Source organism: Leopardus geoffroyi, chromosome X (assembly GCF_018350155.1).
Source record: "Leopardus geoffroyi isolate Oge1 chromosome X, O.geoffroyi_Oge1_pat1.0, whole genome shotgun sequence".
Taxonomy (NCBI): Eukaryota; Metazoa; Chordata; class Mammalia; order Carnivora; family Felidae; genus Leopardus; species Leopardus geoffroyi.
The window spans coordinates 28,611,637-28,635,956 of record NC_059343.1 but is presented as its reverse complement, the minus strand read 5'-3'; the positions used below and the strand labels follow the sequence as shown (position 1 = coordinate 28,635,956).

The window sequence follows — 24,320 nt, the reverse complement described above, 5'->3', positions numbered from 1 at the left end:
AAGTGCAAACAATGATGTTAGTTTGGGAACTTTTTATAATTCTGTAATTTACCTGCTAACCTAAATTCACATCAACTTACATTATTAGTCAAGACGTAGCTAGAACTTGTCCACTGTCATTGTGCACTGAGGGAAGCGTTCTCAGTGGAGTCCTGTCACAGAGCTTAGAAAAGACATAAATATTTTTTTTTCCCCCAGTGGCTTAATAAACTTGAAAAAAAAGGAGAAATCTTTCATTAGGAATCTTGAAAGAAGCTGTTAATAACCACTTGTCATCAGGATTAGCGACCTCAAGTTGGATAAAAATTGATGGTGGGACTCTCTCTGTACCTTCTGTGCTCTGCTCCTTAGATCATGTATTAGCATTGGCAGCTGATTAACTCTCAAAACCATCTCCTCTGATTAACTCCCAAGACTTCTTTTATATTATCAGTACTGATTTCCTGAAATCTGTCCTAAAAGACTGTCCTTAATTCTCTCCCACTGCCTGCAAAATTTCCCCTGTTTATGCTGGAAAAATGTTTGGCCTTTACTCTATTTATACTTTTTTGGCTTGATCTTTCACAAACACTGGCTGGAGACTTCCATATTTGGTGAAGAGGGAATAAGTGATTACTCTGAAACTTTTTTTCTGTTTTAAGTGCTTTCTGTATTTGGAACAAGGTACGTGAGCCTTCTCAGTACTGACTCTTGCTGTTACAATAACCGAATGAATTTCCTTAGAACTTATCTTTCCCTTAAATTACCTTCGAGGTTGTTTTCATTCTATGCTAATACTTGACTGTGTATTAGGAAAAAATGCTTGCTTTAAAGTTTAAATCGTGAATGTTATGATAAGGGGAAATACCAATATAGAAAAGATAATATATTCTAAATGGAATTTTAGAGAATTTTTAATAATTGATTTAAAACCCATACATCAGCTTATATTAGATTTAAACAATCGATTACACATCTATTTTAAGTGAAAGCGCTATATACATCTCTTATCGTATTTTATTCTTTAGGGTACATATACTATTTTCCTGCCATATGAATCAGCTTCATTCTAGGACAATGCTCTGTAAAAAAACAAACAAACACAAACAAACACAAATCTAAATTTCGATGACTTGTAAGAAAAAACATTTTTTTCTTATTCCAGAGTCTCTTTCGATCTTTTGTATTGGCTTTAGCTCCACGTATGAATCTCTCTTTTTGGGAACATAGTCTATTTGAAGCATGAGTTTCTACTGTCAAAGGAAGGAAGAGCCAGAGAAGTGAAAAAACACATCATGATGCTTAAATTCCTGTCTCAGAACTGACACACTGTTATATTTGTTCTTGTTCTATTGGGCAAGGCAAGTCGTACGATGAAGTCTACATCTGTGAGGTGGAATTACACCTACGTGATCCATGGCATGCAGGGAGAGGGAAGAATGAATCTTGAGCAAATAATGCAATTTGCCAATTTGCCCACCAACTTTTAATGCAATTAAATGTATAGTTAGTAAATATAGTAATTGTCTGTATTGACTCTTGTTTTGTAATAAGTCCTTAAGAGTATGCTTGATGCATTATACAATACCTCATGAAAACAAAACTCAGAGTTTGTTACTGTGATTATTTCCATTTTACAGACTTAAAAGCTGAGGCCTGGTGTTGCTTACTAGATATTAAATGCTGGCTAGTACATGATCAAGTCAAACAACTTAGGCCCAGTACCCATATGGGTTAGTTTGAATTACTCAAAAAGCTCACTCAAATAAGTACGAGTGCAGGTAGTTCATTTGGAAAGTGATCCCTGGTAGCATAAGGGAAGGACATGGGAAATGAGCCAAGGAAGGGAAAATGGACAATAGTGGTGTTACTCTGGGCCATTTTGAGTTCAATATTCCAGGTACTCCTTGAGGAGCCTTCAAGAATGTGCCCAACACTTGTTCCACTGGGCTTTTTAATCCATCGATTTCTCTCCCTCATTTACTGAGGATTGTACCTAGGGAAATTAAATCTCTGTCACTTCTTGGCTGCCCCACAGATGGGCTTACCACATTCCCCTAGATCTGGAAAAAGCCTTCTTGCAAAGAAGTAGAAATGTGGACGCTTTAGGTGGGGAATCTTCAGCATCACAGAATCTGTGCACAGTTATGGGTACACTCAGTGTTGGGCCAGGGAAATAAAGCACAAGGCATTAACTCTATCTACCATTTTCTTAATCTTTACTTCATAGTGCAAGTTTAGCAAATATATCTTGTGATTTAAATACTTGTTTATAATACACCAAAAAAAGGACTCTGCGTTTGAGCCTTTGTCTGTTTATAAAGCATCTCATTGACATAGACCTTTGGAAGTGACTGTTGTGCACTTTGGCTGATTGTTTTACTTTTTATTTGAAAAGGGCTATTTTACAATCCAATAAAGTAAGTGTGTACACACACACACACACACACACACACACACAAACCACAAAATAATGTGCTTTTAATTTTTTAGTAGAGAAAGTTAATACTTTAAAATTTTTTAAAGTTGTTATTCATTTTTGAGAGAGACAGAGCGCCGGCAGGGATGGGGCAGAGAGAGAGGGAGACATAGAATCCAAAGCAGGCTCCAGGCTCTGAGCCGTCAGCACAGAGCCTGACATGGGACTCGAACCCGCAACTGTGAGATTATGACCTGAGCCAAACTTGGATGCTTAACTGACTAAGCCATCCAGGTGCCCCAAGAAAGTTAATATTTTAAAAGTCAAATTGACTATACTGAGGTATGGAAACAGGTGTCTGGTTAGTGTGTATACCAGGATCCAAGTGTTTAATTTCACCTCCACATTATATCAGAGACATTGGGATCTTATTTTTATCGATTCTACCATAATTAATCCAGTGTTATTATTTTTTTACAAACATAAGTTGCCTTTTTCCACAAAAATAAGTAGTGACATACTACTAAAGTATATTTCAGGTGTGCATACTAATTAATGGTAACTTATTTTTACCGATAACAAGTTTACGCCCACACAGTCATGTTCAAACAAGATGAGATATTTGAAATCACTTTATAAATTATAATGCATGTCAGAAATATTCATTGTTCACCACGACCCAGAAATTGTACTGCTAGGTACTTACACAAGGGATACAGGTATGTTGTTTTGAAAGGACACTTGCACCCCAATGTTTATAGCAGCACTATCTACAATAGCCAAAGTATGGGAAGAGCCCACATGTCCATCAATGGACAAATGGATAAAGGAGATGTGGTATATATGCACAATAGGGTATTACTTGGCAGTCAAAAAGAATGAAATCTTGCCATTTTCAACTATGTGGATGGAACTGGAGGATGTTATGCTAAGTGAAATCAGTCAGAGAAAGACAAATATCATACGACTTCACTCATGAGGATGTGAAGACACAGAACAGATGAACACAAGGGAAGGGAAGCAAAAATAATATAAAAACAGGGAGGGGGACAAAACCTAAGAGACTCTTAAATATGGAGAACAGAGGGTTATCGGAGGGGTTTTGGGAGGGGGAATGGGCCAAATGGGTAAGGGGCATTAAGGAATCTACTCCTGAAATCATTGTTGCACTATATGCTAACTAATTTGTACGTAAATTAAAAAAAAAAAAAAAAAAAACAAAATTAAAACAGAAGAAAGAAATAAAGAAAAATTAAAATTAAAAAATTAAAAAAAGAAATATTCATTGTTCTCATTATTGCTAAACACAGATTTCATTTTTCTGGGCATGAAGAGATATAATTTGTACTAATACCGTTTCATATTTTTTTTTCTTGAGCTTTCAAATCAAGAGGAGTCTACTTGCTATAAACTTATAAATAATATTTAAAAAATCTTACCAATTGTTAATATGAATGCCACCTGGAAATTGTGTGTCTTGTACAAGATAATGCAATTTATACAGATAGCCCATAAGAAGTAGTGGTATATCTACAAAAACGGTTTATAGGTTTTCTTGGGGCCCCTGCATGGATCAGTTGGTTAAACATCCGACTCTTCATTTGGGCTCAGGTGACAATCCTGGGGTCTTGGGATCCAGTCCTGTGTTGGGCTTTGTGCTGGGCATGGAGCCTGCTTAAGATTCTCTCCCTCCCTCTCTCTCTCTGTCCCTGTTCGGCTTGCACTCCCTAGCTGAAAAAAATATGTAGTAAAAAAAAAAAAAAAAAAAAAAAAAAAAGGTTTATAGGTTTTCTATTTTTTTTTATGTTTATTTTTGAGAGTGAGAGAGAGAGAAGAGTGTGAACAGGGGAGGGACAGAGAGAGAGAGAGAGACAGAATCCGAAGTAGGATCCAGGCTCTGAGCTGTCAGCACAGAGTCCGACCGGGGCTTGAACTCACAAACCGCGAGATCATGACCTGAGCCAAAGTGAGACGCTCAACCGACTGAGCCACCCAGGTGTCCCTCTCTCTTTATTTACAATTTTCAGTTTTAATATGTGTCATAAATCTCTCACATTTAGCCTTAACAATTCTGTACCAGTATTTTTATTCCCATGATGCAGATGGACACAATGTGACACAGAGGGATTAAGTAACTTGCCTAAGGTCATAGACCTAGTGAGAAGTGGAGCTGGGGTGTGAACCCAGTCTATTTGATGCTGGAAGGGATGTATTTAATCACTGACCAGTGCTGTATCTGATACATATTCTTAGCATGGAATTTGAAAGGAACAATAACGAACCATTCGTACCATATGATATATGGCGCTCTGTTTTCTAAGTCATGCTACCTCCTACCTTTTCATACACTCTTGGAGTTCTGATTTGTCTTCCATTTTAATGATACATCTTCCTCAGTGGTATGGTGCTCTATTTCATGATAACTTCTGTAACCATACAAAAACAATATTTCTACAATTCTTGCATTGTGTTTTTCATACATTTGGTGTTACTGATTATTTCTATGAACATACAATTGTGTGATCATATAAGGTTCTAGTCATAATGCCGATTTGTTAATATAGCATAAATTCTATGATTAAGTGGCAGGGGATGGGAGGGAACTTTTATCCAATATGAGCCGACACAGCTGTTCAAATTATTTTCTGGGCCCATCACCTCCCCACAATACAGAGCAATTGACCTATATGAGAAAGAAGCAGCATTTGCAGGGGAGGTAAAGGGTCAGACAGGTCATCCATAGCATTTTACATTGTGCTAAGAGTCACGACAGTCCTGCAAGATACAGTGAAGGGCAATTTCACCATATTCCAGAGTGTAATTTACCCAGAAAAATCAAGGGAGAGTTTTTTTGCAAGAAATATTATCTATTCCTATTTTGTATTCCATATAGTGATGAAAATAAATACTTGAGACCCAAGGACAAATTTTGGGAGAAGATACTGAAAAGTGATTTTATACAGAGCGGGTGCTCAGTGCATATTTTTGGAAATGAATTGATGATTAAGACAAAGGTTTATAGTTAACAGAGCAGTTTAAGCAATACGGTGAAGTGCAGGGAAAACACGTTGGCCTGGGACTTCATAGATTTGTGCTTTAATTATGGTATTGATTAATCATTTGATTTATTCAACCAGTTCTTATTAAGCATCTGTTTCTGCCTGAATACACCGTATTGGGTGTCAGGAGTTACGAAGACATAGTAGTCCTACTGTCTAAGTGCGTTTACATACAGAAGTAATAGGTGGTATGTGGGCTCCATTATAGAAGAGAGTAAAATATTTGTATGTATATGTATGTACACACACGTGCATGATAATAATAGAGTTTAACAAATGCTGAAGTGTTTGTGTGTATCAGAAGAATTGATGAGTCCTTCCATAGACAGAAGGGTGATTGTGAAAAGTTTCACATTTGAACCTGGTCTTAAGGCTGAGAGTTTTCAGGGACGCCTGGGTGGCTCAGTTGGTTAAGTATCCTACCTCAGCTCAGTTCATGATCCCACGGCCCATGAGTTCGAGCCCCACGTTGGGCTCTTAGGTTCTGTGCTGACAGCTCAGAGCCTGGAGCCTGCTTCTGATTCTGTATCTTTGTCTCTGCTTTTCTCTCTCTCCCCCCCGCCCACCAAAAAAAACAAATAAACATTAAAAAAAGAGTTTTCAAGTCACATTCTTGGGACTCCATAAGCAAAGGACTCAAGTAAGAAAGTGTGTAGCTTGTTCATCGAGACTTTTGGTTTGTGCGACTAGCGTAGACCCGGTAGGTATGTGGGTAGAGGCATAAGGAGTATTTGTGAGTGCCGATAGGCATGATGGATATTAACTTTATAAAAGTATTTGGAGTCAAAATATAAGGGCCCTTATTTGCCCTTCTAAATAATCTGGCCTTTAACCCTAGGACAAGCATTTCTAAAACTTAAATAATGACTCAAGAGTTGCTTATTTGGTTCCTAGATAGATGATGAAGCCATTCATTGACAGGAAGAGTAGGATAATGTGAATTTATTTGGGAAGATGAATGATATTGCTAAGGTACCTACAGGACATCTAAGTGGAGGTATTAACTTGAGTCAGCTCTGTCAGTGTCAAACTCAGGACATTAATCTAGATGAAAAATAAAGATTTAGATATCAGTGTCATCAGTATCAATGTGGTGGTTGAGGTGAGGTAAGAAGTCACTTTGTTTAGGGAGAATAAATGTAATAGACCAAGATAAGAAGAGATGAAGAATAGATAGGACCCTGGGGGAATGCCAGCATTTCAAGGGTGAATGGCAGAGAAGTCAGTGAAATGGATTAGGGGATTGCTCTTGTGTTGGGAGGAGAAAGAAAGACAGTGATATTTCGGAAGATCAGAAAGTTTGTGCACTCTTTCTAGTAACATCATTCATTCTAGGGGCTTCACTTACCACATGCCAATTGGCTTGAATCTCCCAAATCTTTACCTTCAGCTCAGATTTATCTCTTGCACTTGAGGCTCTTAAACTCAGTGGCCAACTGTATGTATCTTTCTTTTTGTCTGAAACATCCAAAAGGCAATATTTCCCAATTCTTCCTGGGACTTCAGAATTCCAGTTTCAGTAGTATCATTGTCTGTAACTCTCCCAAATCCCCTACCTCCACCTATAATTAATAACTAGTTCTTATCAGTAACACCTATTAAACATATTTTGCCTGCATTTACCTTTCTCCAGTCCCACTGCAGTTCACCAGTACAGGGCCTGGATTATAATGATAATTGTATGGACTATAATTATATGGATTCTTACATGGATTAGAATTATAATCAGCTAGTTGGTCTTCTTGTTTCCAGTCTTAACACTCCCAATAGATTTTCCATAATGTGAAATTCATTTTTAAAACACAAACCAGTGGTACCTGGCTGGCTCAGCCAGTCGAGCATGTGACTCTTGATCTTCGGGTTGTAAATTCAAACCCCATAGTGGGTGTAGAGATTACTCAAAATATATAATATTGTCATTTCCATACTTGAATTTCCTTTGGTTTGTCTTCTGGCTAAAATTTAAGTCTCTTCCTAATTTGGCTAATAATTAGTTTTCTTTTTTCTAAAGTCATCTTGGCCACGTTTGTCCTTCTCCTCATCCTTCTCTTGTTCCATGAACAGACCATACTCCTCTCACATCCTGATAGTTGTGCCTGATCTTTTTATTATCTGGGGTTCTTTTTACCTTTTATACTTGTATATTCTTAATTAACTTTCAGAACGCAGCTCACACTTCATTAAGGAAGCATTGGATTTGTCAAGTTAGGTTGCTTTCTGTTTACTTTTTTTTCTTTTTTGAGAGAAAGAGACATAGGCAGTATGAGCAGGGGAGGGGCAGAGAGAGAGGGAGACAGAGAATCCCAAGCAGACTCCGCACTACCAGTGTGGAGCCCGACCTGGGTCTCAAACTCCAGAAACCATGAGATCATGACCTGAGCCAAAACCAACAGTTGGACGCTTAACAGACTGAGCCACCCAGGCACCTCTCTATATACTTTTGACAAAACCCTGTATTTTCTTATCAGAGAACTTACCCATGTATCTACAATCTATTTGTTTTGTGTGTGTCTATTTCTCTCACTGTGCTGTAAAGGCAAAAGGGTCGGAACCTTATCTTTTATACACTTGTATTTATGTCACCTTGTAGGTATCAGTATATGTTTGTCACTTGTCCTACTACCCTTCAAGAGGAAATGTTATGCAATAGTTTGCTACTGGTGCTCTCAAAATTACCATGCATTTAGCAATTTAAAATAATACCTGTTTATTATCTGAAGTCTGAAGTCTGAAATTGACCTCACTGCACTAAACTTAAGGGCCATCAGTGTTCTGTGCCTTCTGGAGACTTCAGGGAAGAATCCATTTCCTATCTTTTCCTTTTGCAGAGGCTGCCCGCAGTCTTGGTCTCATGGCCTTCTTCAGTCCTCAAAACCAACAACTTTGGCCCAAGTTCTTCTCATGCTTCCTTCTCTCTCTGGTCCTCCCTCGTAGGCTGCCCTTGATTACCCAATATAGGCGCCCTATCCAAAATTACCTGATTGCCAAATCTAATTCCATCTGCAACTTTAATTCTCTTTGCTGTAACGAAGAGTTTTAAAATACTTCAGCTCAGGGGCACCTGGGTGACGCAGTCGGTTAAGCGTCCGACTTCAGCCAGGTCACGATCTCGCAGTCCGTGAGTTCGAGCCCCGCGTCGGGCTCTGGGCTGATGGCTCAGAGCCTGGAGCCTGCTTCCGATTCTGTGTCTCCCTCTCTCTCTGCCCCTCCCCCGTTCATGCTCTGTCTCTCTCTGTCCCAGAAATAAATAAACGTTGGAAAAAAAATAATAAATAAAAAAAAATAAAATACTTCAGCTCATTTTAAAAACAAATGAGTTTTAACAAAACTTCTTCAGAGATTTTGGGGAGTGGGACATGAACCTCTTAAGGGAGGACCGTTTTTCTGTATACCACAGGTTAATAGAATTAATATCTGCAAAGAACAAAAGAAGAGGTCTGAAAAGTAAATTTGGTCTTCATTAACTTAAAACACCTTTATTGAGCACTAACTGTGTAACACATTCTGTGCTAAGTGCTGGGAATACAGTTACAATGTATATAGTCGCTGTCTTGGAAATCAGAAAGGATATAGGTGATATTATTAGCAACTCGTGTAGGGTGACGAGCAGTGAAAACTGCATTACATTGACTGTAGTGTGAGTGGGAAATACGGAAACCTTTTTGACACTTACTGGTTTTCTCTTCTTTGTGTAGTAATTTAATTATTTTAGACCTCCTCATTATAAAATGACCACAAATGTCACCTTCGGCCCTAACATTCTGTAATCCTATGATCAAAAGCTATTACTCAGATTTAATGGAAAGCATTTTTCATGCCATTCTCCATTCTACTGTCTTCCACTTTGCATTGCCATTTTGTGGTATTACTAGCGTGGTAAATCCATTTTCTAAATATGTCCTGAGTTTTGGGCCTTCCTTCATAATGTTCCACAGTATCATGTAACCTTATCTAATGTTTACCATTAGTCTTCCACATTTCTCATTTCCCTTTTTCTCATTTTTGGTGGAAGCAGAGAATAGAGACCATAATACCTCTTCCATGTAACTTAATTGTCCTCTATTTAAAGTGAAATAAACTCATATCCCTTTGTATTTCTTCTTTAGAAATACCATATGTATTTCTAAACTGTTAACAACTCCAATATGCCCTTCTAGTTCTAAACTTGTATTTTCTGGGTCATGTCAGTGATGAGGATTTTCAGTTAACATACTAATACCCCAAAGAAATATTATTTTAAAAAATGTATTTCTGGCACAGGTTATGATTAACTTCCCTGTGTAATGAGGATAATTTGTGGTATTTATGTAACTGAGTTGTTTGCTTGTTTTGGTTTTTAAGTGCTTCTGCTCACGTTGTCTTATCTGATCCCATGATCTCCCTCCCACCTTCCTTTATAATTTCATCCCATGCTCTTCCCTTCTTCAGAGTTCAGAGTACAACAAAATGGAGTTAAATATAATGAAGAGCATGCCTTTTTTTATTTGAGTATAGTTGACATGCATTATTCCATTAGTTTCAGGTGTACATTGTAGTAATTTGACAAGTTTATACATTATGTTATGTCGACCACAAGTGTAGCTACCGTCTGTCCAGTTACATGACTAGTATGATGTCATTGACTCTATTCCTCAAGCTCTGTTTTTTATTCCTGTGGCTTACTTATTCCATAACTGTAGGCTTGTATCTCCTGCTCCCCTTCACCCATTTTGCCCAGCCTCCTCCCCTCTGGTAGCCATCAGTTTGTTTTCTGTATTTATAGTTTTCATTCTGCTTTTTGTTTGTTCATTTTTTTAGGTAACATTTATGAGTGGAATCATAGGGTATTTGTCTTTCTTAGTCTGACTGACTTCACTGGGTATAATATCATCCAGGTCCATGCGTGTTGTTTCAGATGGCACTATTTCATCCTTCTTATGGGTATGTAATATTCCACTGCATATATATACCACATTTCCAGCATCCGTTTGTCTTTTGATGGACATTTATGCTGCTTCCATGTCTTAGCTAGCATAAATGATGCTAAAATAAACATAGAGGTGCGTATATCTTTTCAAGTTAGTATTTGTTTTCCCAGGGTACATGCCCAGTAATGGAATTGTTGGATTGTATGGTATTTCTTTTTTTTAATTTTTGAGGAACCTCCATAGTGTTTTTCCACAGTAGCTGTACGAATTTACGTTCCTACCAACAGTGCACAAGGGTTCCTTTTCTCCACAGCCTCGCCAATACTTGTTTCTTGTCATCTTGGTTTTAGCCATTCTAACAGTCATGAGGTGATAGCTCATTGTGGTTGTTGTTTTTAAGTTTATTTATTTATTTTGAGAGAGCACAAGCAGGTGAGGGGCAGAGAAAAGGGGGGACAGAATCCCAAGCAGGCTCCGCACCCTAAGTGCAGAGCTTGACGTGGGGCTTAAACCCATGAACCACGAGGTAGTGACCTGGGCTGAGTTTCAACCAACTGAGCCACCCAGATGCCCCTCTCATTGTGGTTTTGGTTTGCATTTCTCTGATGATGAGTGAAACCACCAGCAAAATAAAATGACAACCTACTGAATGGGAAAAGGTACTTGCAAATGGCATCTGTGATAAGGGGTTAATATCCAAAATATATAAAGAATTCATACCACTCAACACCAAAAAACCCAGATCAATCCAATTAAAAAAAGGACAGAGGATCTGAGTAGACATTTTTTCCAAAGAAGACATGCACATGGTCAACAGACATATGAAAAGATGCTCAGCATCACTAATCAAAAGAGCATGCCCTTTTAGTGTCTTCTCTTTCTGTTTTTGCCCTTGCATTCTCCTTCTAAAGATTCGTCTTTACCTATGAAACTTTTTTCTTTCCCTTTTATTATTATTATTTTTTTTTTTGCTCATTCAGCTAGATTCAACCTAGCTATCAACTTCTAGAAAATGTCTTCCCGAACATTCATATGGCTGCATATCCCTTTCTCTCTGTGTTTCTTTAATATCCTTTGAATATATGTATCGTTGTTTATATAAAATGTTTAATATTTATATATCATTTGTCTGTATTCTACGAGGTTGTGGACTTCGGTAAAAACTGAGTTCTGTTTATCTTCTCAGAAACCACTACAATGACCAACAGATGCTAAGTATTCTTTAAGTAATTAGTTTTTGTAAATATTCTATAAATTCCTACATAAATAAATGATTTCATTATATCTGAAAATCAGCTCTCTGAGTTAAAAGGCAGTTAATACCTTTATTTCACAGATAAAAGAGACTGAGGTCTGGCATCTCTAAGGCCGCCCTTCTCATAAGTCCTGCACTGGGACTAGAAGCCACTTCCCCTGATTTAATGTTCTCTCACTTTGCAAACTTTATTTTTGTGCAGTAACTCTTATGAATCATGAATCTTGCAATTTAATTATCTCACATTTATAGGCGACTGAGGGTCTCAAGAATATAAAAGTTAATAATAGGGCAAAAGGTCATTGCAGTAATCCTAGAAAATATGAAGAACCAGATTTATTGGGTAAAAAAACAACTTTATTGGAAAGGGTTAATTAATTCTGAGATGAAATACAATTTTTATGTCATGGTAGAAAGCTAATTTTATATGAGTTTTCCCTATAGAGAGAAGAAAATAAAATGTTGGTCACTTTTTGCAATTTATGAAGCAGTAGTTCTTCACTCCTTGACACCTCCAGGGAACAGTTTTCAACTAAATTGTTCTGACAAAGATTTTGTTCTTTGCCTCTCACATTAATATACTCAGGCATATTTTCATTAGGAAAAGAAAACCAGTTTAAAAAAAAAAACCCTAGAGAAAACAAAATAGAATATGTGCTTCTTGAAATGACTAAACCGCAGTATATAATTACTTCCTAGTAAAACAAATATCATTCTTTTCTCATCCTCTTTGTTGTTGATTTCACATTCATATCTTACTATAGACTGTGTGTCTATAATTACATATATGTTTTAAGTACCGAAATAATCTCTAAGATCTATAGCAATTTATCTTATATGTATGTTTATGTATATCAACTTCAGATTAACTATGGATATGTAACTGTGCTTAAAATGATCAACTTCAAAATTTTTTTTTAAGTTTATTTATTTTTGAGAGAGAGAGAGTGAGAAAGCAGAAGCAGAGGAGTCGAGAGAGACAGAGACCGAAGATTCAGAACACCCTCTGCACTGATAGCCCTAAATCGGCACTCGAACTCATGAACCATGAGATCATGACCTGAGCAGAAATCAGACACTTAAACAATTGAGCTACCCAGGCACCCCTGAAATGATCAACTTCTAAGTTATATGAGAAATACCAATGGAAATGGATGGATTTAAATATATAAAAGTAGGGGCACCTGGGTGGCTCAGTCGGTTAAGCGTCCGACTTCAGCTCAGGTCACGATCTCACGGTCCACGAGTTCGAGCCCCGCGTCGGGCTCTGGGCTGATGGCTCAGAGCCTGGAGCCTGCTTCCGATTCTGTGTCTCCCTCTCTCTCTGCCCCTCCCCCGTTCATGCTCTGTCTCTCTCTGTCTCAAAAATAAATAAACGTTAAAAAAAATTAAATATATATATATATATATATAAAAGTATAAATTTTTGGCGTAATAAAAATGAAATGAAAATGAAAAGAAATATGGCCACTTGGGAATATATATTCATTCACTGACTGAGAGTAAGTAGCTTAATTTATGATTAACTTAATTTATGATTCTTAACTTGGAATTCACGATAATAGGAATCTTCTGCAGGGAGGTCAGTGGACCCTATGAAACTGTATGCAAATATGTCTGTATAGGCATTTTTTAATGTAGAGAATGATCATTATTTTTATCAGGTAGTCAAATGGAGTCCACAACTTGAAATGTTTAAGAACTACTGATTTATTAGCTCATTCCAGTTAATTTTAAAATATCAAGTGCTCAATAGATTCATGAGGAGAGGATATAAACAAATATTTGGATAAATGTAGAAACATGTAGAAGAAGTTTCTAAAACATGTCCTACTAAATTAGGTTCTCATTAACATGAGCATCAACTATCTCCTTATATCTAAAGAAGTAGCAGTTGCTTTAAAAATAAAAGTATCAAAGCGTCTATCAGCAGCATAACCTCATTCTTTCTAGTACCACTAAAAATTGGTATGACCACTGGTAAGGTAATATGACAATATTTAATAAAAGCCATAAAAGTTTTTTTTTTTAATATTGATCCGTTAATTTATTCTGGGGCAATTATATACCAGAAACTGAAAGAGAAAACATGAAGATGTTCATTGTGGTGGAATCTCTAATAGCAAACAAAAGGAAATGGCAGCCCATATGATATTTATGATAAAATTAAGTTTAAAAAGGCAGAATATTACTGTGGCAATGTAAAATATACATTTATGGGGATTGTAATATGTAGATACATAACCTTAGGGTGATAATTTAGTATCAATTTTAATATTAATTTTCATATTGGGGCACCTCGGCAGCTCAGTCAGCTAAGCATCCAACTCTTGACTTTGGCTCAGTTCATGATCTCATGGTTCCTGAGTTCAAGCCCCCATTGAGCTATGTGCTGGCAGCATGGAGCCTGATTGGCATTGTCTCTCTCCCATTCTCTCTCTGCCCCTCCCCCACCCATGTTCTCTCTCCCTCTCTCTCTTTCAAAATAAACTTTTAAAAGATATTAATTTTAGTGTTAATTAATTTAATTATCTTAAAAATGTTTCCATAATATTAATCTATGGCAAAACTTGACCACTAAATATCAATTAGTAAGTACAGGAGCCTTATTATTTAAAATATTAACAAACAGATCATCTAACATCTTAAGGAAGGTTCATATTTCAAATCTGGATAAATCCATGTAGATGTGCAGGTTGTAGACTATAAAATTCCAGGATGTCATTCACATAGATTACAGCATACATGGAATTCCTTGGATTGTTTAAAGTAGAGGCTCTGAAATCATGGTTATTTTGTATTTGTGTTAATACGTTCAACTTTTGTGACTTCGATTGTCTTATGGCACTCCATATTATCTATGCAAATATAATGCGAAGTTGTTGATGTGAAAAGCCATGGACTTTGATTCACATCATCTGTATCAGGTTCATGTCTGTGATTTACTGGCTTTATTCCTTCTGAGCTTGAATTTTTTACCGTATAAAATGGCAAATTTCATATGGATTGAGATGACATATATAAAACAGCTCTATGAACAATAAGATACTAATAAATGTTATATATTTTATAATAAAATCAGTCATAATTCACTAATAGCATATTTTTCTTGTATTAAAAGCGAAGTAAACAAGAAGACCTGGTGAAGATGTTTGTATGATGAAGTTCACCTTTAGTGCTGTTTACACAGGAGATGCATACTCTTTTGCACATAATATCAAGGTTTCCCTCCTGCCTTCAAGGCCTATCTACAAATCACTCTTTGTACATATAATTGAAATCAATAAAAATATTGCTTCACTACCTACTTTTCACTGAAAAGTACATGGAATAGATCTCTTCAGATGTCTTCCTATTCAGCTTCTGATGAAGGTGGTTGGGCTTGTTTTAAAACCTTAAAACGTGAGCCTTCAAATGACTCCTTTACTCTCCTGTGTCTGACGGGATTTACACGCACATAGAAGAAAAAATAGGTAGCATTGCAAGTGAAGCCATTCACTTTTAGGAAAATGGGTATATGCCATTGAGACATAGATGTACTCACAAGTCTTCCTGCAGCAAGTCCATGAAAATGGTGAAAAGTTTGACCATTTGAAATGTTCTGTTAATTTATTTTCTTATTATCAGAAGGGTAGTGCTGAATTTAGGGAAGTATATTCACAAGAGGCTAGATTAGTTTCAGAAACTATTACTATTTTTATTTATCCACACTTGTCAACAAAGAAAAAACTTCCATACTGTAACCATGATTTATCATGCACTGTATAGTTAATGCTGATATTTGGCCCAATGCATAGTAGTTTGTGCGACTAATGAAAATAAGAAAAAAGGATTTTGTGATGCTAAATAAAATTTTGTCATCCCGGAAAACAGTTTTAGGTTTATTATTCATCCACTGTTATGTCATATCACTTAAGAGTATCCACTTATAGATTAATAATGTGCTTTAAAGATAAACAGATGTTCTTAGTACATGGATACGTTTGTCATAGGACAGTTGTTCTTTACAATAGACCATCTTTTTTAGGGAGAAGTAGTGGAGATTTACTGTTGAAAAAGAATATGCCAGCAAATGAGGTTATTTTGTTAGGGCATTTCAATAACGGTTCTTTTGACCCAATGTAAATAAAATGTAAAACCTCTCCATTTTAAATCTCTCTCAGATGTACTAATTTATTAAACACTAATTAACATGATTGCATTTCCAGTAATTTCAAGGTAGGCTTTGGCTTTAGAAAAGGATTTCAGTAAATCAAGATTGATTATTTTTCTGTCCATTTAACTCCATACTAATTTACAACCTGAAGAAAAAGACATAATTTTTAGAAGCCCGAGTTCTGTGAAGCTGTTTCTTAATAATTTTCCACCGTAATCTCTTGGTATAGGAAGCCCTTGGAGATTTTTCCTTTGAGTATTTATATGTAATCCACCAAGGATATCATTTGCATTTTGATTTGAAATTTCCTGACTTTTGGATGCAAAGAGGTAGTGGAAATTTTGGAGTTGTGAGATACCCCCTCCTCTGAAGCATTTGCATGTTTATCAAATGTTTGCTGAGATCTTGGTTTGTGCAGACAGTGCCAGTTTCTGGGATGCAAAACCATGCTCCTATAAGGGGAGGGGCCAGGGGCCCATGTCAGAGTGTGGAGGTATTACCAAAGAGGGGAAAATCATTTCTCTGTGGACTGGGGATGGGGGTGAGGGTGTAAGAGGAAAAGCACCGGAATAGTTTTTCAGAAGAGATCACAGATAATGGGTTCTTCTGATAATACTAGAGTATTGACTGACCATAGGATAATAAGTAGTATCTACTTGGGCGCCTGGGTGGCTCAGTAGGTTGGGCGACCGACTCTGTCTCAGGTCGTGATCTCACAGCTCCTGAGTTTGAGCCCTGCATTGGGCTCTTTGCTGCCAGCTTGGAGCCTGGAGCCTGCTTCAGATTCTGTGTCTCCCCCTCTCTTTCTGCCCCTAACCCACTCGCATTCTGTCTCTCTCTCAAAAATAAGTAAACATTAAAAAAAAAATAGTATCTGCTTTATTCAGATGAGACTACTTTTCTGTAATGCCTTTATATAATTTTGGAATGAGTATAGATTTGACCATATCCATTATTTTTCACATCTCATTTTAGTTTGGATGCCTAATACCAACATCACTTCTGTTTAACTTCATTATCAATGAATTTAATACCAACTATTAAATAACACTAATGCATAATAACTGAGAGTTGTTTTGGTTGTGAAATATCATATTCAGCATTCTTAACTCTTAATCTTTTTAAAATTTTACATTACAGATGAAAGAGAAGATGTTCAAAAGAAAACATTCACAAAATGGATAAATGCACAGTTTTCTAAGGTAAGGATATTTTGTTACTTCTCTTTTAAGATAGAATGTAAGTGATTGAATTTTCAAAATGAACTCTACCTGTGTAAATTTAAATGTCCATATTATTTTTATCATAGTGTCATTTTGCTTTAGCTGTGCAAATGTGGGAATATTATGTTGACTTTTAATTAAGGAAAAAGCTGCAGAATATATGGTAAAGAGAAATCATTTAATTAGAGAAAATGTGTCTTTGAATCTTAATGATAATGTGAGTTTCTTTAATTACATCAGTCATCGAAGAATCATAACAGCAGTCTTCCGCCAAGTAGTTGGTATATGTCACACATTAGCAGAAGATCCGAGGGACTTTTACTGTCTGGAAGTGATCATTTTTTTGTCCCTTTTGGTCTTTACCAGCTCATGAAAAAGTCGTATAACTGCCTTGACTCTGTTTGGCCCTGTCACATAGGGCATGTGTCAAATAATTTAAGATAAGAAGATTCTCCTCTTTTTCTGCAGGCATCAACCCATGCTCTTCATAAAATTTATTTTGCAAATGCAACTTAATTTATAATCCATAGATGGCACAACTCCAGATAGTTATGTGTGAACACAAAGTAAAATGTTCTTACCTTGAAAACTAGCAGTAAGAGTACCATGTAAGGAGGTTTATGTACATTTTGAGGTTGGAAAGACTTGGATTTGTATTTAATAACTCTGAATTTAGGCAAATCTAATGCCTTGTGAATCATTTTTCCATCATGTATATGAATATACATATATATGGTCTACCGAACAAATCAACTCCTAATAATGGAGATAGAAAGGTAATAAAATATGGTCCCCATATTCAAGCTTCAGGAGAAGTAAAATAGCTAATAATGGTTATTTTGCATGTGACAAGGAGGATTAACAGGGTCAAGATAGGTGAAAATTTTGACCACAGTGCCTGAGGGGCTTAATGTATGTGAATCACTCTCTTCATGGTTCTGCCTTTTTTTATAAAAAGTCTTGGGAATGGATCCAGAACAGTCTACTGGGAGAGGCAATATAAAAAGTGTTCCCATTACTATTACAAAAGGCTTTCAAGTATCATCCATTGTTAGTGATACTTTGTGGCAGAATTTTTGCCAGGTAATCTTCAATATTTTAGCAAGAAGTAAAGTTACTGAATTTTAAATATGCAAATTTCATTTACATTTACTTAATTAACAAGTAATAAGTTGTTAATACAGAACTTTACATAATAAACATAAAACAGGAACACGTATTTTAGAAATCTAAACTTTTTTGGAACTAAATAGGTACAAGTAATAAAAAAAAAGTTGTAACAACACTAATGAAGAAGAATAAATGAAAGCTAAACTCAGAAATATGTAGGATAGGAATTCCTAATTCCCATAATGTATATCAGATGGATGTATATGGTATATATATATATATATATATGGATGTTTATTGCTATATCTACTGGTCTCATTAAAATTTTCTAATTTTGGAATTTTGAAACAGGCAATGGATAAAAGTTTTCGAACAAATATACAGACAAATCAGAATCATAAGGAGATTTTTTGAAATAATAAATGTGACATAATACTATGAACCTTTGAATTAAACCAGTGAGTTGTTTTAATAAGGTGTGTAAAGATAACCAAGACAAACACTGAATTCTCTTTCCCACAGATCTACCTAGATCATTACTCTCTATACGTTGGTATTTCAGGTATCATTTACCACAACTCACATTCTACTATACAAACCGTAGCTTGATATGCTGCCTTCTATAAATACTTTGTTGGCACTGCCTTAGAGCAATTTTTCCCTACCCTTATGAGGGCCTATATTTTAAAGGCTGTGAAATAATTACATGTATGAGTGCATTGAGTGTTTTGTCCAAAGTATCCCCACCTCCAAATTCAACTTCTGCTTATTCCATTTATTTTCTAAATGTTCTCCCTCAACCTATTACAGTTGGATCAGGAGAGTCACCAAAGTTTCATATTTGGGAAATATACTAGGTATCAGGAATATAAATATTTACAAAGACAAAAGGTATTTAGAGATAAAATTTATATATGTGTGTGTTGAATTTTCATTTAGAAAATCTGAAGATACATTTTCCATGTTACCTGATTTTTTCTTGTCAAGACTTCAAGTAATGACTAAGCTTTTGTAGTGAGAATTATGAGAAAGCTACTTGAGTCCGTTTATACCAATTGATGATACCAAAAGATCAACATAACTGAGATATGTCAACTGACACATATTTTTACTACATGGCATTCACCAGAATTCCAGGCCTGTATGAGACACAAGATTAGTTTAAATTCAATCTTCAGATCTCATGGAACCTACACATTTGGGAGATACTGGATAATTACTAAATGGAGTAGCCCTGAGTGGGCTGTACTGGTGAGAGAGTGGTGAGCCCAGTACTCTGGGCTAGAATGAATCTAGAAACCTGTATGAAGAAAGCTCTACTGACTGAGAGACACTACAGAAAAGATCCTCAAAGAGCAAACCACTCGAGACTGAGAAAATTGGATGCCACTGAATGCAGGAATGTATATTTTCTTTGTAACCCCAATGATCTGAACCAGTGCACTAAATAAATATAAGAAATGCAATTTGGACAGTAGTACAAAATTTAAGTATATGCTAAGTTTAAGGAAAGAGGAACAATTCTGACAGAGAACAATGTATTGAAGACTTTAAAAGAGAGAAAAAGCAGTGAAAAATTATTATCTGTCTGTGTGGTAAATTAGACCAGAGAATACACATATAATAATAAAAATGAATACGATAAGTTACAGTGCTTAACAATGAGGTTCACACACATTCATTTATATAATATTTGTAAAGTATTAAGAGACCACAAAGTAGTTCTCCATTATTTTATGAAGTTACATAAGGGATATTTAAGGGGGGAAATGTGACTAAATAAAGCCTTATGGTGTTGTGTCATTTGAAGCCAAATGTACCTGTGTAGTAAATCCAACTAAGTTTTTACTTTTCCAGTACCATTTTAAAATAAACTCTATCTCTTCTTCAAAAGAAGTCATCTATTAACTTTCAATTCCAAAAATTTCTACTAGAATATGGTTTATCACATCTGTTCTATAAAGATAAGCAAACATTATAAATCTCCACGTAAACACAAAACCATTGCTACGTAAGATTAATTCAAGGTGAATATTATATTCATGTAATTTGTAGATATTTTACAATCCTAAAAATGTTTACTGTTTACCGCAAATATGATTCACACAGTAGGAATCGCACAGGTTCATTCACACAAGCTTATTCAAGGAAAGTACACTTGAAATTATCACCCAAAATAGTTTTGTCATAAAACTTGTTTGATGTTTGTGTTAGAGAAAAAGCAGTCTTTGCTGGGAAATATTTACTACTAAATCAACTGAAAGATTTAAACTACCTCCCAGTGAGTTGTATGATGGTTTTGATCCTACATTGGATTTAGTGATTATCTTTATTTCTATCCTCCAACTGCACTTTTCTGTCTGATTCTTCCCAAAGTAGTAGACGTCTTGATATTTTATTTAAATTAAGTAGAAATGTGTAATTAGTTTTGTCTGTGAACTTCCCAATGGCTTATGATATGATGACACATTTATATCTTCATTGCCACAGTGTATATATCTATACCTAAAAAGTCAGATTTTACCCTCTGGGGATAATGATAATACAAGATATAATTAACTGGTATAGCATACATTTCCCCCCAAATTTATCATTATTTATCTCCTAGCCAACATGATAAGGATGATGTCATGCAGATTAACGCTAAAATTGTGAGTCAGTAAAGCAGACTTCTTTACACAGCTCTCTATCATGAGACTTAGGAAAATTTCACTGTGTTGAATTTATTTCAGAAAGAAAGGTAAACATAGAATAAAAAAATGCTTTGAGTCTTATTTCCCTTATATGTCCATGTCTGCTTTCTAAGAAAACATTAATAGAGCTTCGTAAATACTAAAACATAAACAAAGAATATTGCCATTTTTGTTACTGTGTAGTATATTTTCTGAATTGAAGGATCATATATTTATGCAATTTTCCTGGATGGTTGCTCACTTCTTTCTTGAACACAATTTTGGCTACTTTCCTCGGGCAGAATACACCATTTATTTATGTTTTATTATCCTACTACACTCCGTATGCCAATCCATGCCCTCAACACACATATGCACATGAACATACATGGACTCACACTCAGTAAGCATTTTATATGTTTAAAAAGAATCAGTTTCATTATACAAAAAGAAACATAATGAGACATAGAAGCAAAACTTTGTTTTTCTGAAATAGGTAGCAATATGTATACATTTACTCTGTGTCAGTTCAAAACTGATATACAGCTAACAAATTTATATACAGCTCCTACTCAAGGGGCCTGATATAACATAGGTGATAGAATAGAGGTATTGTATTCTAGAAGGATCACCATAGAAATAAACTCGCCACTCTGTCCCTGGCTTCCTGTTTGTCCCTACTTTTTGGTATCTGAAAGAATTAGTTTACTAAATAAAATGAAGGGCAGTGAACTGTATCTCTGGATCGTGATAAGCAGCTATTCGAGAGGAAAATTTTCCTTTACTCTGAAATGTTCTTTTGGCTGGTCTAAGAATTAAATTGATATGAGACAGGTTAACAGGAGAAAACAACAACAACAACAACAAAGGTAAATTACATGCACACTTAAGACCAGTGGTAACATGGAGATCCCCAAAAAAACGACCAAGGCCTGCAGCTTTTATACATTTTAGACAAAGGAGCTGACAGAATAAAGAAACCTATGTTTGGAAGCTTCAATTGATAAGGAATTTTAAATAGAATTTGTGCTGGGGTAGCAAATTAGTAAAAGTGACAAGGTTTATTTACATAGCCTCTGGTTTATATAGTTTCTTTAGCCCTTAATTCCCTGTCTCTGATGGTAAGAACGTCTCTTTACCTCCTGGCACAGAGAAGATAACTTGTACGTGAGACATTTATTTCCTGCTTTGAGAGGGACAAAGGAAAGTCAGAGTGTTCTTCTTGCCCTCTTTCTTAAGTAATTTTAATTCAAAGTAATAATACGCCACCATGGCATGTCTTAGGGAGACCTTCCCTGAGCCCTAACACAGCGCATACAATGCTTTGATAACACTTGAATTATTTGGTATAGTTGTTTGGGTGAGATGAATATTGGTACAGGAAACTATAGACCTCCTCATTTCTGAAATTGTGCAGATTAGAAACTTTGTTCCTGTATATCCTCATATTAATGACACTATTCAATAATATCTTTATGGTTGTTCTAGTGATATCATGAGATAATGAGTGAGTGTAGGCAGCTTGCTTGAGGTAAATGGAAGCTGGAACCCAAGAAACTGGACTCTGAAATCCATGGTATTTTCCATATCTGTGAATGTTGTGACAATTATTCCATCTACCAAGTGCTCTGCTTTTCTTGGGACTCATCTCAGAATTGATAAGTTTGAGGACATTGAAAACTTGAGAGTAGAAGGTGTTTAATGCTTGCATTACCAGGAGATGCTTTATAATCTACCTTCAAAAGTTTAGTAACCCCATAACTCAACTGTTGTTGAGGGAGATTTGTAATTGATTATTTCCAAATGATTTCCGATATATTAAATGTGAATACTAGCACTTGCTGAGTTTGGGTAAGTGAAGTAATCTAGTTATCAATATAAATATCTATGTTGTGAGTATTTTTATTTATTAATATGAATTTTCATTTCCACTGATCACAAATTATTGTGTATAAGAAAGAATTTAAATATTTATTTAAAATAATCTTAGGAGAAATATGAAATATTGCTTTACTGGCATTGTGGACTCTTAACGTCTACACTAGATGTTAAGATGACTTCTAGAATGATGTGTCTGTGTTTGTAATTGAGATAATTATGCTAATGGTCTAATCCACTGAGAACCATTCCCTTAAATGTTTTCTTGAATCTAATCTTTGCAAAGTACGCAAGTAAGAAAGAACATCATTCAGTTAGTGAAAGGAAAATTGGATTGTGATAGGTCTCACTATTTTTAATGAAAGACAAATAATTTATTGTTTATTTTGTAGGTCTGTCTTAGAAAGATGCTCTTTATTAACGCACTGTTTCTGAGTTCTTAATAATTCTAGATAGTTTTAGAAGGTACACATGTTTTGCTCTTTAAGCTACTATGGTCTGAAATGTCTTATAAGAAAATTGGAATTGTTGATTGCTATACCCTTATAGTATAGAGTGGTTTCTGTGGCAGGCATATTTAGCTGGAAAATGTAAATATTTACCAATTAGCATGATTGTTCCTAGGGAACAAAATTTCTGTAGCTGATAGGCAAATGCATTAGTTTTCTGATTTATTTTGTCTTAGGGCCCAGTATAACATTCTAGCAAGACAGCATATATTGAATTTCGTCGTTTATTTTCATTTTGAGAAAAGTAGTTGGCACTCTGGTACCATCCCACCAGGGATAGATGGTTGCTAAAGTCACCTTTCAAGATTCAACAAATACCGATTGATATTTGTAGCAGACATATTATATACTGTAAAAAGCACAAGATACCTTATGTTTTCTTTTCTAAAAGATTATTTTCGGAGGGAAGAAACAATTATGTATACAACTAATTAAAATAAGATATTTCCTTTAATTTATTACAAGTGTCATGGGAAGAGAAGAAAGAATGACTGCTTAGAGAGGATGACAGCTTTTTGTTGAGAGGTGACATTTAATCTGAGGTTGTCCACATGAAGACAATTTAAAGGGAGGTGAAGTCATCAGGGATTGCATGTGGAAATACAGAACAATTGGGGCACCTGCATGGCTCGGTCAGTTGAGCATCTGACTTCAGCTCAGGTCATGATCTCACAGTTTGTGAGTTCAAGCCCCACATCAGGCTCTCTGCTGGCAGCAAAGATCTGGCCTTGGATCCTCTGTCCCCTTCTGTCTCTGCCCTCCCCCACTCACACTGCCCTCCCCCACTCACACTGCCCTCCCCCACTCACACTTTCTCAAAAATAATAATAATAAAAAATTTAAAAAACCTGTAGCATAAGGCTGCCTTAACAACAACAAAAAAAAAAAACACTGAGTAATTGAAGAAGCTTGGCCTATCAAGTGGCGCGTGGCCAAGGAGATCTGTGTGAGCAGAAAATGGAGGATGTGAGAGAACACAAAGCCATTCCTGAATAATTGCATTGTTGTTGGGGCCAGTTGGTCCGACAGTGAGACATTGGTTTAATCATATTAATATTCTCCTTCTGATTGAAAAATGCTAAAACAATAGGCAATGACAGAGCAATTAGACTGCCCTACTACTACCAATCCTTTCTGCAAAATTGAGTATGAA

General features: G+C 35.8%; 1 protein-coding gene across 9 annotated transcripts in view; it reads left to right on the top strand.

The window, feature by feature from the left end:
* DMD (dystrophin) overlaps positions 1-24,320 on the top strand; it is a 2,127,700-nt gene that overhangs the window by 266,178 nt on the left and 1,837,202 nt on the right. For all 9 annotated transcript variants that reach the window (XM_045472664.1, XM_045472669.1, XM_045472671.1 and 6 more), the window contains exon 2: positions 16,916-16,977. In XM_045472664.1, coding sequence (XP_045328620.1) covers positions 16,916-16,977 — 62 coding nt within the window. The remainder of the gene's footprint in view (positions 1-16,915; positions 16,978-24,320) is intronic.